This window comes from Tenrec ecaudatus, chromosome 1, assembly GCF_050624435.1.
Source record: "Tenrec ecaudatus isolate mTenEca1 chromosome 1, mTenEca1.hap1, whole genome shotgun sequence".
NCBI classification, from domain to species: Eukaryota; Metazoa; Chordata; class Mammalia; order Afrosoricida; family Tenrecidae; genus Tenrec; species Tenrec ecaudatus.
This window is the reverse complement of record NC_134530.1, coordinates 247,946,740-247,966,047: the sequence shown is the minus strand read 5'-3', so window position 1 is coordinate 247,966,047 and position 19,308 is coordinate 247,946,740. Positions and strand designations below refer to the sequence as shown.

Below are 19,308 nucleotides of genomic sequence, written 5' to 3'. Positions count from 1 at the left end.
CATATTTGAATTATCTTCAGCATAATTTTACTTGAGTGAAATATTAGTGTTATTTTCAGATAATTTCTGCATTTCAATGCATCACTTGAAGTTTATTTTACAGTTGGTTAGCTGATTTGCCTTCCAAATTTCTTGGCATACATGGTTTAGCACATCTAGTGTTATATATATATAAATATGTAAATAAATAAATGTTGAAACATCTCAATTGGTATTTCAACAATTTCTGGAGTCTTGGTTTATTTATTTATTTGTGTGGAGTCTTGGTTTTTGTTAATGCCTTCCCTGCTGCTTGGACTTCTTTCTGTACCATTGCTTCTTGATCATATGCTTCTTCTTCAAATGGTTGAATGTCGACAAATTCTTTTTGGTATAATGACTCTGTATTCCTTCCATCTTTTTTGGATATTTCTTGCATTACCCCAACCCCCTCCCCCTGTCACCACCACTCCTAATCCTTCAATATTTGATTTTTCTGTCTTAAAATTTGCTGACACTTTTCTGCTAGCTCAGATCTTTGGTGGAACCTTTTAAATGATATTTTCATTTCATTTGTGATGCTTTTCAACTTACTTTTCTGTCTGTTTTTAAAATATGTATCTCTATTGATATTATCATTTTCTTCTTTCATGGTTTTCCCAAGTTCCTTTAGTTCTTTTGTCCATGTTTTGTTTTACCTCCTTTAGTCCATCTAATACCATTATTTAAAGTTTTTGTTTGAGAAATTCATTATCTGGTTTTCTTAGGGACTGTTTCTGACCTTTTATTTTGCTGTTTTTAATAGTCTATTATTTTTTCCTTTTTAAACATGTATTATGATTTTTAAAAGAAATCTGGACACTTAATATTACAATGTCACAAATTTTCGGTTTAATTTCTTCTCTTTAAGGTTTTCTGAAAGAACTAGCAAAAAAAGGTTTTCTGTTTTCTTTTATATTAAAGAAAATGGCTCACAGAGTTGTAGAATTGGGTAAGTCCAATCCAGTTCAAGTTTGTGGGTCAGATGTAAGCTGGAGGTTTTCTGTTCCTCACACAACTGCTAGGGCTGATGAACCAGGAAGCAGGGAGACCACAGGCTGGCATAGATAGGGGTGAATGAATCAAAAGTCAAAGGTCAGGTTGGTGGTTGCAGGGTCAAGTGAACCCAAGGTCAGCAGGCTCCATGGCAGGCAGTGGGTTGCTCCCAGAGCCATCAGGCGATGTGGTAGGCCATTGACTTAAATCAAAGAAATGAAGGTTGAGGAGATAGACACAGATTCCAGGCTAGCAAGAAGAGACACATTTTCCCACAAAGTCTGCTTAAATAGGAGTAGACCATACCCTTGAGAAAACTTCCTTTCAATTGCATCAAGGCTCTGACCTGAGTAAGGAGGCTGCACCCTCCCTAATCCTTCCAATGTTTTGCTGCCCACTGGAAACACTGTGGAGTAGTTCTACTCTGTCCTACAGTGTTGCTATGAGTGGAAATTGACTAGATAGCAATGAGTCTGGTTTTATATTGGTATATTGGTATGAAGGGAATCACTATTTTAGATACAACTTTTCAGTTATATTCAATTTAATCTGTTTATTTAAAAGCAAATATATTTAACATTATTCTATTGTTTATTGAACATTTGAAAACTCAGTAGCCTATTTTATGTCTTTTGATAGCTTAAAATTTTTTATACTATTCATAGTAATTTAAAAATTTTACTTTTACACTAGTATCTAACAATGCTTTAATATCAAGCATTTGGATAAACAATAGAATATTCCACAAATCAAATAAAAATACTCATTACTTAATAAACTTACATTAGCTATATCTGAGATTCTTGACCTCAATCCCAGATCCAAGTCTTTCCTTGATTGCCTTTTAACGTTAAAATGTACATAATTATGAATTACTGCTGATAATATTCCATCAGTCCATTCCATTGTATTAGGGTTCAGTTGTCCATATAGTTCACCATGAGTGATACATTTTGGATTTAAAATACAAATATCTACTTTTCCTTTTTTTCCTGGAATCTGAAAAAAAAAACAACACCAGTATAACTAAAAAGGCATTAACTATAATATACTTATTTGTGTCGATTTTTTTCACATCATTATTTATAGAAGAGGTCTGGCGATATCCTTCATTATAAAAGTATGTTTTCTATACAGATGGCAATTTTCAAGTAAAAGTTGTCTTATTAAACTTAGTCATAATGGACAATTAAAAATCTAAATATTACAATTGTACATTTGGAATAAAATGGGGAAAACATCCTTGATCTCTAATCTGGGAACATAATCTCTGAGCTGGCATTTGGTGTGCCTGGGGGCAGGATTGAGTAGAGAGGTGAGGGTGAATACAGTATACTTTGAAACTTCATGTCAGGATTGGCACTAAAGAGAAAATTATTTCTGACTCTAGTGAAATAATTCCAAATGGTACAAAACCCACCCACCGTTGTGGTACCACCCCCCAACAGTCGATCTGGTCCTTAGGAGCTATTTTGCAATTGCAGAAAGTAAGATAGACAACAGGGTATAGGGGCTCCTTGTCCCCATCCTGGAACCAAAAGAACGAATGCATTTTCCAATGGGTGTATATAATTGCGGAGCTTACACATCTTTCGACAAGTCTATGTGTAATAGAGGGAATGGGTAATATAATTAGTGGGTCAGGGAAAGAGTCAGTGGCCTAACCACTTAAGTCCTTGAGCTCTCCCCAAGGGAACAATGTAGGACCAGTGTCAAGAAGACTTCAGAAGGGAGTTAGCTACTTCTTTAGGATGAGACAGGCAACAGAATTTGATTGCTCTTAACAACAGATAACCTCCAGGCACAGTGAACAGCCAAGTGCATCCTTTACGACAGCTCCTTTATGGAAGGCTATAGTAGGGACTATTTTAAGTCTTCAGAATGTGTATTAAGAATCATTTTTATCTCCTAACAGTGAGGGCCTTCTCCAACTAGAGTATGCTTTCCAGACCCCATAATTATCAGCATAGAAAATTTGGCCATTTACATTCTCATCCTGTCCCTCAGTTTACCACAACCCACCATTAGAGAAATCTCTGCAAGATATGAGGGGGTCCTCCCCAAATACCGATGCTCATTTTAAAATTTTATTTCTTATGTGAGGGCGATAGTGCATTTGCAGTTCATTCCACCAGGTCAGACTGTTAATCCAGCTTTCTATTTAGAGATTCCGAAAAGATTATGTTCACTTGGTAACATATGAAGAATTTAGGTACGCTGGAAGATTTTAGCCTTTGTAATTGGTTCCTGAGATACAGTCTCTAAAACTTTGTAATTTCCTAATTGACTGAAGTATCTTTGAGGAGGCCTTCAGACCACACTTGAGAAGTTATGCTTCTAAGGGCCTTTTAGGTATAGATTGGCCACGAGAGAAGTGCCAGTCAGTGCTCTGAGCTGACATCAGAGAGGGGAAAGTTTGACTCAAGTAACAGTGCTTATGTAACCAACCCCCAAACTCACTGCCATGGAGTGAATGCTGACTCACGGCTACCCACCTGTGGGTTTCTGAGACTGTACCTGTTTACGGTATAGTTAAGAGGTCATGACACATGGAATCCAGGTCAGATAAACCCCTCAAGAATAGAAATGGGAGTAGATAAATGAGAGGGCAGAGAAAGGTGGGAGGAGGGGAGAAGAAGGAGGAACCAATTGCAATGATCAATGCATCCCCAGGGGAATGAACAACAAAAACGTGGGTGAAGGGGCACAGTGGCCTGTGTAAGATATGAAAATAATAATTTATAACTTGTCAAGGGGTCATGAAGTGGGGTGGAGGGAGGGAAAAAAAGAGGAGCTGCTACCAAGGGCTCAAATAGATAAAATGTTTAGAAACTTATGATGGCAACATATGTACACATATGCTTGATATAATTGATGTATGGATTGTTATAAGAGCTCCCAGTAAACTGATCTGAAAAAAAAGTATTGTACATTGCTACCACAGTGTCAAAACATTTTCTTCCTTTTTTGTACTCCTTGATATAAGATCCCCCTTAGTCTCCCGCCTCCCCTGGCATACCCCCAGGGACTCTTAATCTAGTTATTTTCTATACAGATTCACCCATCCTGGGTTTCATATACTAAAAAAACATAGAAAAATACATAATAGAGTCAAGAAGTCTACTAAGACTAACAAAATACAACAAAGATTAAACCCAGTTAAAAAACAAAAGCAATAATATTAAAAACTAGATTAAGCTTAGAGTGTGTCAAAATGGGGATCAGATGATAAGGTTTTAACTATTCCAGTCATATTTTAAAATTTTAATATTAGTGGGAGCAGACAGCTCATCTTTCTCCTGTAGAGCAGCTGGTGGATTTCAACCTCCCATCTTATTATGCTTAGCCACTCAAAACTTAATCCATGGCTCCACCAGGGATTGGGACAGAAAATGTGAAATTATTACTTAAAGAATCAAGGACTTTTTTGAGTGGTGAAAAAATTTGAAAGTAAAGAATGTTTGCATGAAACATTAATGCACTAAATGCCACTTTATAATACCTAATTTTGTTTTGAATTCCACCTCAATAAAAATAGTATAAAAATGATCCAAGCTTCCACCTTATAAATCTACAGGAAAATAAGTGACCCAAATCAAAGCAAAGTAATGAAGTATTAAAGATAATAGCACAAATCAATAAAATATAAAACAATAGAAAATTAAGCGAAATGAAAAGCTTATTCTTTGAAAAAAATCAATAAAATGGATACACTTCTAGTAAGACCACCAAAAGAAAAAGAGAAGACTCAAATGATCAGTATCAAGAATGAAAGAAAGGGTATCACTACAGACCACTTGAGTCTTAAATGATTGGGAAATTTAAAATACCCTCTAATTCTATAGATTTAGCATCATTGATAAAATGGATCAATATATCAAATATGAAAGTACCAAACCCACTCAAATTTAGCAATGTGAATAGTTCCATGGTCACTCAATAACTTGAATTTAAAGGTAATCTCTTAAAAATAAAACTCGTGGTTCAGATGGCTTCTCTGGAAAAGTGCACAAACCATTGATGAAAGAAATAATATGGGGTGCATAAGCAAATGTGGTGAAGAAAGCTGATGGTGCCCGGCTATCAAAAGATACAGCGTCTAGGCTTTTAAAGGCTTGAAGGTAAATAAGTGGCCATCTAGCTCAGAAGCAACAAAGCCCACATGGAAGAAGCACACCAGCCTGTGTGATCATGAGGTGCCGAAGGGATGAGGTATCAGGTATCATGAGAACAAAAAATCATATCATTGTGAATGAGGGGGAGTGCAGAGTGGGGACCCAAAGCCCATCTGTAGGCTACTGGACATCCCCTTACAGAAGTGTTGCAGGGAGGAGATGAGCCAGTGGGTACACACAGTAGAGCACCGATAAAACATACAACTTTCCTCTAGTTCTTTAATGCTTTCACCCCCACCCCTGCCACTATCATGACCCTAATTCTACCTCACAAATCTGGCTAGACCAGAGAATGTACACTGGTACAGGTCAGAGCTGGAAACACAGGGAATTCAGGACAGATGATCCCTCAGGACCAGTGGTGAGAGTGGCAATACTGAGAGGGCGGAGGGAGGGTGGGGTAGAAAGGGTGAACCAATTACAGGGATCTACATATAGCCTCCTTCATGGGAGATGGACAACAGAAAAGTGGGTAAAGGAAGATGTTGGACAGTGCAAGATATGACAAATAATAATTTATAAATTATCTAGGGTTCATGAGAGAGGGGGAAGCGGGGAGGGAAGGGAAAAATGAGGAGCTGATGCCAGGGGCTTATGTGGAGAGCAAATGTTTTGAGAATGATGTGGGTAACAAATGTAAAATGTGCTTTATACAATTTTTAAAAACATTTTATTAGGGGCTCATAAAACTCTCATCACAATCCATACATATACATACATCAATTGTATAAAGCACATTTGTACATTCTTTGCCCTAATCATTTTCTTTTCTTTTTTTTTCCACTTTCTTTTTTTACATTTTATTAGGGGCTCATACAACTCTTATCACAACCCATAATATACATACATCAATTGTATAAAGCACATCTTGTGATAAGAGTTGTATGAGCCCCCTAAAAAATGTTTTTTTTAAAAAGTAATGCTATAAAAAGGAATAATATGAATTTTAAAAAACCCTTGTACAGAAAATTGACAAAAAGGGAACAGATTTCAACTCAATATACCTGAAACCCAAGTTCTCAAAATCTAAAAATAAATCAAATTTAGCAATATCCAAAATAAAGATATCTTGACTAAGTGGCATATTTCCTAAATGCAACTCTTAAGATTTCAAACTCAAAGTAAACTCCCATGTTAACATTATAAAGAAACACCACATTATCATATCAACTGATTCAGATAATTATTTGACAAAATATAAGAACCATTCAACTACAATTTTTAACAAATTAGGAATAAATGAGAACGTCTTCATTCTGATGAAGGGAATCTATGGGGGAAAAGGTAAAACTAACTTTATGGTGAAAGTTCCCTGTAGGATCAGAAACAGCACAGAAGGGTCCTGTCTTCACCATTTCTTTTTACCATCATGCTATATCTCTTGTTTCAAGAAGTGAAGAAAAAGAACATATAAGATTGTAAAAGAAGAAAGGAAGCTCTATCCATTCTTTTTGTTTGTTTAGTTCTCAAATCATTCCATCTTCTGAGTTTCTGTTCAAGTTCATTCTAGTATCCTTTTACCATCAACCCAGCAATCTTTGACAAATCATTTCTTTCCTATATGAGAATAGTTTTGTTTTTTGTTTTAATTTCCTGCTTCAGGCTTGAAATTCATCATTTTCCCAAAGAGCTCTGATTTTTTTATTAGTTAATGTGTTTTTGTTAAACTCATTTTATTGGGCTCATACAATTCTTATCACAGGTCTGATTGTTTTGTATAAGAATCGATACATGGACAAATAAGGCATATTGGAATTTTTTCCAGTTATGTGTTAGGAGTTGGAGGTAGGGCAGGAGAGGCTGGAAATAGAACAATTTACCGTATATACTCAAATATAAGCCGACTGGAGTATAAGCCAAGGTACCTAATTATTACCTGGGAAACCAGAAAAACTGATTGACTCGAGTATAAGCCTAGGGTGGAAAATGCAGAAGCTATTGGTGAGTTTCAATAATCAAAACAAATGAAAATAAAATTACCAAAAATTGCGACATCAGTGGGGTAATGTATTTAAATATTTATTTAAAATAAAAAGCATAAATAAAAGGACAGGTCATTTAACATTAGTAAACCAACACAGTAAGTGGAAAATAGGTTCAACAAAAACAATAAGGTATCAACGATGATACCTTAAGAGTACTCTTCCCTGAGCTCAATCAGCAACCAAGCTAAAATGTAAAGAGTTAAAATCCTTCACAACTGGATTCCTCATCATCATCCGTATCCCAATGCAGAGCTTCAGCTGGTGTGAGGGCATCATAGATGCTGTCCTCCCTGAGATCACTGTCATCACCATAACTGCTGTCATTTTCATACAAAGCGCAGTCTTCATTGCCATCCAAAGCATTACTAATACTACATTTCTGGAAGGCACGTCGCACCATGTCTTCTGGAATGTCTTCCCATGCATCTTGAACCCACTTTGCTATTAACTCTATTCAGGCTTCATGAGATTTCCTCCTTTTGTTAGTCGGGCTTGACCAGATGACATCCATTCATGCCACATCCTTTGCACACGGTCTTTAAAAGGCTTATTCAAAGATACATCCAGAGGCTGCAGTACAGATGTAAGCCCACCTGGAACAACGGCTAAAGTAACTTTACTAGATTTTGCCAATGTTTTTTATGTGGGCTCTGAACATATGCCAAGCAAGGAACGATGGCTTTTTCTTTAAGGCTGCTCCTGGTTGTTGGTTTCAAATCTCTTCCATATTTTTGTTCCGTCTTCATCCATCCAGCCTTTAACATGTGCATGCACAGTAATTCTTGGTGGGAAATTGATCTTTTTAGGCAAGGTCTTTCTTTTAAAAATAACGACAGGATGCAGCTTAGTTCCATTGGCCAAACATGATAGAAAAACTGTAAAGTGTTTATTTTCATTTCCTGTGGTTTTGAGAAAAATGGTTTTTTCTCCTAAACTTGCCACAGTTCTGTTCTTGGAAAATCAAAAGTCATGGCAGTTTCATCCATATTCCCAATATCTATCAGGTCATAATTATAAATCATTCTTTGTTTTTATAATAAATGACTGGAATGCCATAGTTTTTTTCCTTCAAGGTCTTATGGCAATTTCTGGGAAATCTTTGTTCTTTGTCTCAAACATAGTAGGCCAAACCTATTCATGAAGTGGGTACACCGTCCTGCTGACGCAGCAAATTTTTCAATGCCTGGTGCTTTATATTTGTCATCCTTAGCCATTTGTAGAGCACGTATGCGGATTCCCAAGAGTGTTACGCAGTAGCTATTTTGATGACACTCCATAACCCATTTATGAAATTCTCTCTTTAGAGCCCCATAAAAAGACGTTAAACCACCATGAGCTTTTTTAGGTTTTGGAATCTGTTCCAAGTCAGCCTTCATTTTCCACCACTCCCTCATTTGCTTTTCGTCAACACAGAATTCCCTACTTGCAATACTGTTATTCCTCTCTTCTGCTCTTGACACAACCTTCATTTTGAACCAGCCTCATATGACCAGTGTTTTTGTTTTGGTTCAAGAGTGCCCATTTCTAATAGGATAAAACCCCAAGACTTTGAAAAAGAACTTTCTTGGTAATGCCCTTCCCCCCCTTACCCGCTTCCCCCTCCCGACGTGTTAGCTGGGAGGAGGGGAGTGTGGGTGAGGGATGCAGGATGTGAATTAACACAGAGACCAGAGGGGAGAGGGGAAAAACACATCCTTACTAGTTCAACTGCCAGCATAAGTGAATCACTACAGGTGCTTCTGCGAACTGGAGCCGTCCATGTCATAGGGACGGCTCTGATTGGTTAGATGTGAGTAAACAAACATTCAAAGCCCTGCAGTGTCAGCAGGGCTTTGAATCAACAGTGGAGAAACAGCAATCACCTGTGAGATCATGGGCCCAGCGAGATGTTACACCTGACCTGTGTATAAGCCGAATATCTTTTGTGCTGAAAAACTCAGCTTATCCATGAGTATATACGGTAGTTTAAAACAAACTGGTTGATAGGCTGATCAACCTGCAGTAACACGTTTTTTCTCAAATGAATTGGCCATTTGGGTGTACCTTCAGAGAATTTTTAGAGAAATTTTTTTAAATGGACATTTTATAGTTGAAAATGACAATAACTCAAATAAAAGGTTCACTTTCTTCAGAACAGGGAGAAGAATGGATCAATGGATGTGAACACAGATTTATAGGAGTTACTCAATTTGATGAATAGAAAGAAATAATTTTAAAATATCAACAGGGCCTCCTATATATACACAGGATATTAATAAACCCACTAACATTCATATCATGGTTGTCCCTAAAGAAGAGAAGAGATAAAAAATGACACACAAACTTTTTTGAAAGAATGACCTAAGCAAGGAGTCCAGGTAGTTATGCATTGAACTTCCAATCACAAGGTCAGCAGGTCAAAAATAGCAGCCGCTTCCCTGGATGAACATGCAGTTTTTTAAACTTCTGTTCAGAAACCCATAGAGGTAGTTTAATAGGGACACGATGAGGTAGAGTCAACTTGATGACAAGTGAGTTTGGTTTTGAGTTTAATGGCCTAAGTCATCTCATTTCTTTTTCTTCAAAAACCTTTACCTAGCCATAGTGAAGAAGTCCCGGTAGCACAGTGGGTTAAACATTTGACTGCTGATGGACAGGTTGGTAGTTGAGCCCACCAGCTTTTCCACAGGAGAAACAGAGGCAGTCTGTTTCTGACTATACTGACAGATTATAAAAGAGTTATTTAGTTTGTGGAAAAACTGCGTCACCCTTTTGTCACTGGTAGAACTGTATAACATTATAGACATTTCGAAGTGGCTTATCAGTTAAAAAAATTAAACATAAATGTACCATTTAGCTTAGTAATAACACTCTCTTACATGAGAGAAGTAAAAGCACACCAACATAAACACTAATACATGAATGTTCATAGCAATATTATTTATAATTACCCAAAAGTAGAACAACCCAGTAATCATCCATTACTAAATGGATAAATAAGATGTAGTATTCTCTGGAATACTACTCAGCAATAAAAAGGAATCAAGTGTCAATACATACTATAAGCCTTCCACCAGAACCACGAGTTGATCAATCCCTATGTAGTAGGCTACAAGTCAAGGAATTTGCATAGTTACAATCACTTTATTTACATAGTATATTAACCAATTATTGCAACGTGAGTATCAATCACAGGGAAGGCCACAGCTCAAGACCAGACAGAAAGTATCACATTAAGTTATTTGCAATTCACCCAGAAAATGTCTGTGGGTTAGAAAACTAGGGCTAAGGTGATGTTTCAGGGTGCCAGAGGGATATCCCTCAAGCTGGTTTTCCAAAAGAGCCGAGGCATAAGGCCGCATAAAAGAAGAGATTTCATCACAGTGGTCATGTTATAGAGAGGAAAAATAATGGAATATTTCAATTCTTTTCTGAAGCATAATAAAACACAAAGTACAGTGGAATATAAAGTAAATTACAGTAAAGGTCTTAAACAGAATACTATGAAGAAAATATCATAAACTAAAAAAGGATATTAAAAAAATAAGATTTCCAAAAAATAAAAGATTTCCTAAGGTTCTTAGGAGCCCATGTGGCTTAGTGGGTTACATGTGGAGCTGCTAAACACAAGGTTAGCATTTCAAAACTACCAACCGCTCCAAGGGGTAAAGATGAGGCATTCTACTCTTGTAATGAGTCTCAGAAATCCACTGAGGCAGTTCTATCCTGTCTTCTAGGGTCGCAATGGACTTGATGGGAGTGAGAGAAGGTTCTCAGGCAGTGATTCACACAGAACAAAGGAATACTGTATGCATCAGAGGGTTGTACCCTTTCACCACACTTACTCAATCTATAGATTGAGCAAATAAACTTGGACCATAAATCATGGCAACAGGATTGGTGGAAGTCTTATCAATAACCTTTGATAGGCAAATGACACAACCTTGCTTGCTGAAAACAAGGAGGACATGGCATACTTCCTGATGAAAATCAAACTGCCACCTTTAGAGTGGATTGTAACTCAGTGTAAAGAAGATTGCTATCCATAAGACTTTCACTGACTAACTTGCAGAAGGAGGTTGGTGGACAGTCCTTCCTGATATGTTTTTGTCTGCTAGCTCCTTGGAAACTTGTCCACCGCGGGTGATTCTGCTGCTACTTGAAATACCAGTGGCCGAGCTTCCAGCATCGTAGGAACACATAAGCCACCCAGGTCAATGAGGTGACAGATGGGTGGTGGAAAACACTCTATACGACTTTTGTAATTCAAAAAAATACTTTAAATACACAAATTTCTTTCTATAGGGTTGTTGTTGTGAAGGCAAAATGAGGTCATTCAAGTAAGTGTTTAGTACAGTACTTGGCCCATATTAAAAAAAAACAAACCAAAAAACAAAAACCTCAAACTTGGTGCCATCAAGTTGATTCTGACTCATATCAACCCGATAGGACAAAGTAGAATTGCTCCTTCGGGGTTTCCGAGGTTCTAAATCTTTACCAGAGCAGAAAGTCTCAGATTTCTTCCTTGGAGAAGCTGGTGAGTTTGAACTGCCGACTTTGAGGTTAGCAGTCTAACTCATAACACTAGATTTCTAGGGCTCCTTGGCCCATATTTATACTTCATAATATGAACTATTATTATAATGGCTTTGATAAATTGACTTTCATTGGTTATAAAAATTGTATTCCCTAATAACCAGTTTAGATTTTTTGGGAAGGGGGTTTAGAGAGGAAAGAATTAAGGATTATGAATCATTACATTAATAAAGTTAAAGCAGGACATTGTACACTGACTGAAAAAAAAACCCCACATAGCTAAGAACCTTATTTCTTAAGACTGAAGAAATAAATTACCAACACTAAAGTTTTGTATAAGAGAACTGAAGTACATACTATTTTTGGAGTCTAACTTTATATTTGGAAAAAAATAATTATGACTACAAAGGGGGTCTTTGAGGAATTCAAACACAATTTAACATTAGTAAATATGCCAGTATAGATATTTACATTAGTCAACATAAAGAGAAAAAGAAACACTTAAAATAATTTAACAAACAGCAATTGAAAACCAAAGATTTATAGGAATTGAATACAATTTCCAAAATATGATTAAGAAGATTTACCACAGGCTAAGTGTGAATCCCACATCAAAAGGAGAGAAATATTGACTGAAGCCCAGATAATGTAAGGAACAAGGAATTACAGTTAACTTTGTCATGGAAAGTGAATTAAGAAAGCAATGAAATTATATGAAAACTGAACAAAGGACAGAGTTATTTTCCTTGATCACTTATAATACAACTACCGCTTAAAAATCTATTACTTGGTGCTAGATTCAAAATAAGTGTACAATGAATCATTTTATTTTACATTAGCAATGGTTATCTGGATATCTAATTGGAAAAAAATTCCCATATACTACAAAGACTATAACTACAAAATCCTAGCAATAAATTTAACAAGTAATATGTAATACTTATGTTGCTGAAGTATGAAAGTGGTAGCTGAAGGATACAATTTAGTCAATAGAACATTACCTTTGAAAAAGATTTCCTTTCTTCATTTGGTAAGTTCTCCACAACTGGTAAAATTATTAAAGCTTTTTCTAAAATTCTTCTGACTGTTGTCTTCCCTCCACATGTTGGGCCCACTAGCATCACACCGATGCAAGCCTAAAACAAAATGTACAGACTGATTCATTTGTAAATGATACACTCCTTATTGATAATTATACCTCTGACTATAGTCACTTACCTTGCCTTCACATTATGATACAACCCCTTATTAGCTGTCTGCCATTATTAAGTAAGCACTATTGAAGTTGGCAGAAGTATCTCAATTTTAGAATTTAAATCACACTTTTCAAGCCTAATATTTGACTATCTCGTTTTTCACTCTTGTCTTTCAGATATCGCCTTCTGTAATGTCTGGGACTTCTTCCTTTTCTTTTCCTCTCGCTTCAGCTTTGATTTTCCACACAACGCAAACCTTCTCCGATTGTGCTCTTCCTCTTTCTTCTCTCTACTTCTCCCTAGCCAACCTCATCGATTAGAATTGCCCTTCCCTATGTTCTAGGGTCTAATGGCTTCTATACCCTCATCTCTCACAAAACTTCATCTGGAATCCACCCTCTTTTCTTCATCCCAACTTCGTCTGCCTTAATTTGTGTCTTCACCCTGTCACCTAGGCCAGTGGTTCTCAACTTCCTAATGTCGCGGCCCTTTCACACAGCTCCTCATGTGGTGGTGACCCTCAACCACAAAATTATTTTCGTTGCTCCTTCATCACTGTCATTTTGCTGCTGTTATGAATCAGGCGACCCCTGTGAAAGGGCCATTCAACCTCCAAAGGGGTCGTGACCCACAGATTGAGAACAGTTGATCTAGGTTATTGTAATAGTATTAGAGAAATTATTACTTTTCAATCAAATAAATGTCACATAAACATATTAAAACCCAAGTAGTGATAAAGCTAAAATATCTCTCACAAACATTTCAATTGAAGTTCCCTCAGGGAGGCCTTCTGCTTGTCTGGTTTGATAACCCCAGAAACTATAACTAAGTGAGAAAGGCCCCCAACTTCTGTCAAATGGCAATCCTTTGTTGGAGAGTGCAGCCAGTCTTGCCAGAGTGGCCCTTGGCTTTACGTCAAAGAGCGGCAGTTTTCCTTCTGGGGTAAACATCATATTCCATTGCATTTCCAAGAGTAAAGTCACGGACTCAAAAATCCCTTGATACACAGAGAGTACATTGTGTATCCAAGTAAACCCATTGCTGGTCTTTTCTGCTTTGAGCCCAGATCCATCTGACATCAACAATGCTATCCCTTTTTTCACGTCCTCTTCTGAATCCAGACTGAACTGGCAGCTCCCTGTCAATGCACTGCTTCAACCAATGTCGGACAACTTTCGGCAAAATTTTACTGGCATGTGATATTAATGATCTAGTTCTGTAATTTGAGCATTCTGTTGGGTCACCTTTCTTTGCGATTGGTACAAATAGGGATTTCTTCCAGTCAGTTGGCCATGTAGCTGTCTTCCAGAGTTCCCGGCACAGAGCTTCAGTGCTTCACCAGTCTGTTGAAACATTTCAGTTGGTAGTCCATCAATTCCTGGAGCCTTGCTTTTGACTACTGCTTTCAGTGCAGCTTGAACGCCTTCCTTCAGTACCGTTGGTCCTGCTCATAGGCTACCTCTAGGCACAGGAGAATGTGGCTTAGTTCTTTTTGGTGCAGTGACTGTGCATTCTTCCCACCTTCTTTTGATACTTCCTGATGCAGGGAGTATTAGGTGGAGGGACAAATGGTAGGGAAATATTGATGATATTTTGTCTTTCAAAGGAAACTGTCCTGGTGTGGGTATTCCAAATGGTTGTAAGCACCTGACATTTAGTCAAAAGCTCAGCTTGCATCCATCGTCAAACTGCAGAGTGGGATTTCACTGTGATTAAAGTAACATTACTGAGAAGGAGATAGGAGATGCCCAAATCTTAGCACCTCCCATGCAAACACTTGCCGATACCTTTGGATAGCTTTCTTAGCCCCATTCCCACAGCTATTACCTAGTCACTCCATGGGGCAGCAAATGCTATCTGGTTGATGGCAAGGCATAAAGAACAGTTTGGACTAATTTTCTAATGGTTTCTAAAGCTATACTCAATTGTAACCAAATTGAGAATCAAAGTGGAGATTGTTTCAAATGGTGTCTGAACTAATGTAGGTCCCTATATGTGAACAATAATTTAATACATGTGAACAAAGCAAAACAAAGATGAAGAAATCTGGGTACCATGTATTCAGATTGTACTTATGTAGAAACCAGGCATTAACGTGCCTCGCTTTCCAAAAACGCTTCAAAGAGGCTTCCCAAATCCACACTGGAAGGTACTCATTCCATCCTAAACTTACCGATGAGGGTTGTTATGAATAATAGTGTCATTAGACATTTTCTCTTGAACACCAAGGTGAAGTGTATGCAATGGATACATTCTGCTGTAACTGGATTGACGTGTTAGAAGACAAAGAGGAGTGGTCAATATGGAAATTTAAGGAGTAACCTCCTGGGCTTTCTAAGGTAGGCTTTGATGAGTTATACGGTTTTTCAGCTGGTTGAACCTGGAACCTTGGGTGGACATGTTTGAGGTCAATCCTTCTGGTTGACTTAGTTCTGTTGTTTTGAGTCCCGTTGTTAAAACCCCTAATTAAATGCTGGTATGAGATGACCAGAAGTCAAGAGAACAGATAAATGAGGGGGCGATATTATTGGAAGAAAGTTCTCTGCAGGTTTCTACATGTCACCTGTTCATTGGAACTGGCACCTAAGTTCAGAGTTGTCTTTAGGAGGAAGTTTTCATAGCAAATCGTTCTGGAAGTCAGAGACAATGTTTCCCATCATGGGCAAAGGTCAGGCATGTTTCCTGGGAGCTGTCTTTTATGACTGGGGAACTGTGAGGTGTTGGGTTTTTCTTGTGTAAGTCAATTTACTGTGTGTGTAGCTATCACATGACTATTGTGTTGTCAAAGGGAATTAAGGTACGGGGGCTGGTGCAAATGATAGTGCTGTAGCTAATGCTATTACTGAGTAACAAATGATCCCTTTTCTCTGATCAAGAGTTTAGTGTCTTCTGCAAGTATTAGGAGTCTTGGTGGCATAGTGGGTATTGTTTTGGGCTACTAACTGAAAGGTCTATAGTTTGAAACCACCAGCTGCTCTGCTAGAGAAACACAAGTGCTTCTTCTCCTATAAAGATTTACAGTCTCGGAAACTCACTGGGGCAGTTCTATTCTATGAATCAGGATCGATTCCACAGCACTGAGTTTGGTTTGTCAATTTACTGAGGTGACTAACCTGTTAGCTTTTAAGTGGATTAAAAGCTTTATAAGGATGTGTATGGAGGAAAAGATGCAATATCATAAGATGATAATTCCATAATTATTTATTTAATTTTATCATAATAAGAATGCCAACAGTGTATGTGTGTGTGTGTAAATCAAAAAGTTGATTTTACTAATTCTTTGAGAAAGGATCAAGAAGAACAGAAAAATTTGAAAATACCAATAGGAAGAGACTGGTATCACCAAACAGCAAGTCCCAATATAAAGCTATAGTAAGTAAGACTGTATGGTCTAGACATATGCATAGAGAGATATGCCAAAAGAACAAAATAAAGAACTAAGAAAATTGATAGATGATAGAAGTAATAAAAAAGGGGGCATGAGAAGAAACTTGAGAAAATTGGTTATTCATATGGGGAACCCTACCTGATATGCTAAAGAACAATAAATTATGGACAACTTCAGATGAAAAAGGCAATTATCTAAAAATTTTACAAAAAAGGTAATAGAAAATATCTTTATAAAGATAGGTAGAGTATCTTTAAAAATAGGACATAAAAACTCAAACCTTAAATACTGGGTAGATTTTATAGCTTTAAAAAATGTCTTCTTCACAACTGAACATTTCAAGAGAGTCAAGACATAATTTATTAGCAATGCATATAATAATTGTGATATCAAAATTCATAGTGAAAAATCAACACATTTAACAAGAAAGAGTAAGCAAAACTAATTGAAAAATCAGCGTACTCCAGTATAATCTGACAATTCAAGAAAACTAAAATGGCTAATAAACAGAAGAAAGGATAAACAATTTACTAGCAATCAGGGAAATATGCATTTTGATGTTTTTACAGATGTTTTTATGCATTTGATGTTTTTAGTTCATTCATGGAGCATGGGTTCAAAAACAACAGGAAGCCACATAATGGGTTCATAAGGGAGAAGAAGAATCCATCACCAAGCCCAAGGGCTATTGCCACAAAGCAGAAGTCAGATATGCCTCCGCTCCGTCATCTTTCCAGACCAGCTCTGATGACAGCCGCTTCTCTCACAGCCATCTACTCTGCTGCTGCGTTTGACAATCTGTTGCAGTAGCCACACAGAACTCCCAGCCAACATTGAGTGCCATGAAGGCTCCGTGCGGAAAAGGTTAGAAATGCAAGTCAGGATCATAAAACTGTGCTAGTTACATAATCCCATGTCAACTTGATAAATAAAGCATAGGGGTGGAGTCTAGCCTGCCAATCAGGTCACAGCCTGATGGTGCCTCCTTGTGGACATGGCCTTCTCACAAGGAGGGTCCTGGGAACTCCCCACCCCCCATGCCCTCTCTCTGCCTTCACTTTCCAGTTGAGGAACCACACTGAGACCTGTGCCAGCCCTGTGCTGCTTCCACCGCCATTGGTTCCACAAGACCTTTCACCCACCTGTCTTTGATCTTCCTGCATTATGTATCATTGCATGTGGTTGTATGAGTCCGAAAGGAACTTATGGACTAGTATAGGACTTAAGGACTTGAGGTGGGCTGGGTTAGAATGTTTTCCTGGTATACATTTCACTGGATTTGTTTTACTAGTCAACCTGGCTTAATACCATCAGTAAGAATACTTTGGTCCACATCAGTGCCAGCCATGGCTCAGTCCGTAGCCAAGTCTCTCTCTCTCAGCCAGGTGGTTCCTCAGCCTCTGATTTCCATGGTCCAGGGAGCCTGCCTGCTCTTCTCCCTTACTGTCTCATAATCTCAGTGCTGATTCTCTACAGGGGAATCACAACTAAAACGGACCAATTCCTTCTAATTAATGTTTCAGGCCCCCTACTTGCATAGTCCCACCCCATCACTTGGGGGAGAGTGACAGAGATATGAACCGAAGAGCCATATTAAGAAATTTCATTTCACCACAATAAGAAATTTAAAAAGATCTAACTATTGTATTCTATGTTTTATACCACAGTTTTTACAACTATGTATTAAAAAGATAAAGATGAAAAAGATTGATTTGTTGAGAGTTAATATGAGGGGTCAAATAATAACAGTTAGAAAATAATTAAGTACTTTAGTGTGATAATTAGGTTTTATGTCAACTTGGTTGGGCCAGTTGAGGACTCCCCCATGATGTGATCTAACATAATGTAGTGGTGGAATTTGCTGTGAGCAGCAAGGCAGTTGTAAAAGGATTAGGGAGGAATGCAGTATCCTTCCTGCATTCAAAGGCACACCTTGGGGCATGGCCTTCTCTCATTTAAGCAGACTGTGGGAAGCTTGTCTCTTCTTGCTGGTGTGGATCCTACATCTGGCACCTTGACTTCTAGTTCTTTGAACTTGAACCAATAGCCCATCAAGTAACCTGCTGACCTTGGGAGCTATTAGTAACCTGCCATTTTGCCTGCCAACACCGAATTCACTCTACATTACAGCCATGAGTATGACCTGCTGACCTGGGATTTATCCACTTCTGCCTCCACCAGCCTGTGGTCTTCCTGCTGCTTCCTGGTTCATTTGACGGCTTCCTGGCTTGTCAGCCTCAGAAGCTGCATGAGTCAGGAAATGCCTCTTGGTTTAACATCTGACTCAAGGAATTAAAACCAGACTAGACTTAATTGCTTATGCTACAATATAAATCACCTTCTTGCTATAAATATCTTTCTTTCTTTCCTTCCTCTCTCTCTTTCTATTTTTATCTACAGATACAACAAACAAACAAAATGAATTACATTGAATTGATTCCACCTGTAGTGACGCTATAGTCAGGCAGGGTAGAACTGCCCCTGTGGGCTTCCAAGACTGTAACTCTATAGGACTAGAACATCTTGTCTTTCAGATAGATAGGCAGGTAGATAGGTAGGTAGATAGATAAGTAGGTAGGTAGGTAGAAAAATCTCTGGTTTTGCTTCTCTAGAGTACCCAGATTAACACAACTACTTGGAGGAACATCTTCCCAACTCTTCAATTAGTTCCCTTCTTGCTCGTATCTACTAAAATCTAAGGCAAAGTCTTATTACACGCCGTCTGCACTTACCTGAAGTTGATTATGGAATTGTATGATTTTTTCTCTCTGAGATGGCCAGTGTTGTAAGCCCAATTGGATTGTCGCAAAATGTATGGCTTTCTAAAGGGAGAGAATAAAATGCATTATTTGCCTCCTAAATGCTATTTTCAGTCATTGTATTTTAAGATAGTAGTTCATAATTTTTCAGTTTACTAAGTTTTCTGAGAAAACTGAAATTTATTATTACTCTCCCCAGAAAAATAAAATTCACACAAACGTCCTTGTTCACAGACTCCTTGGAATACATTTGTAGAGTGCTTTTCCAGACGGAGA

At 37.8% G+C, this 19,308-nt stretch overlaps 1 protein-coding gene across 1 annotated transcript in view; it reads right to left on the bottom strand.

The window, feature by feature from the left end:
- DNAH14 (dynein axonemal heavy chain 14) overlaps nt 1–19,308 on the bottom strand; it is a 419,312-nt gene that overhangs the window by 222,761 nt on the left and 177,243 nt on the right. The window contains exons 34-36 of the mRNA XM_075542667.1: nt 19,006–19,095; nt 12,691–12,825; nt 1,798–2,013 (exon numbers count right to left, since the gene is read on the bottom strand). Of these exons, the coding sequence (XP_075398782.1) occupies nt 1,798–2,013; nt 12,691–12,825; nt 19,006–19,095 (441 nt within the window). The remainder of the gene's footprint in view (nt 1–1,797; nt 2,014–12,690; nt 12,826–19,005; nt 19,096–19,308) is intronic.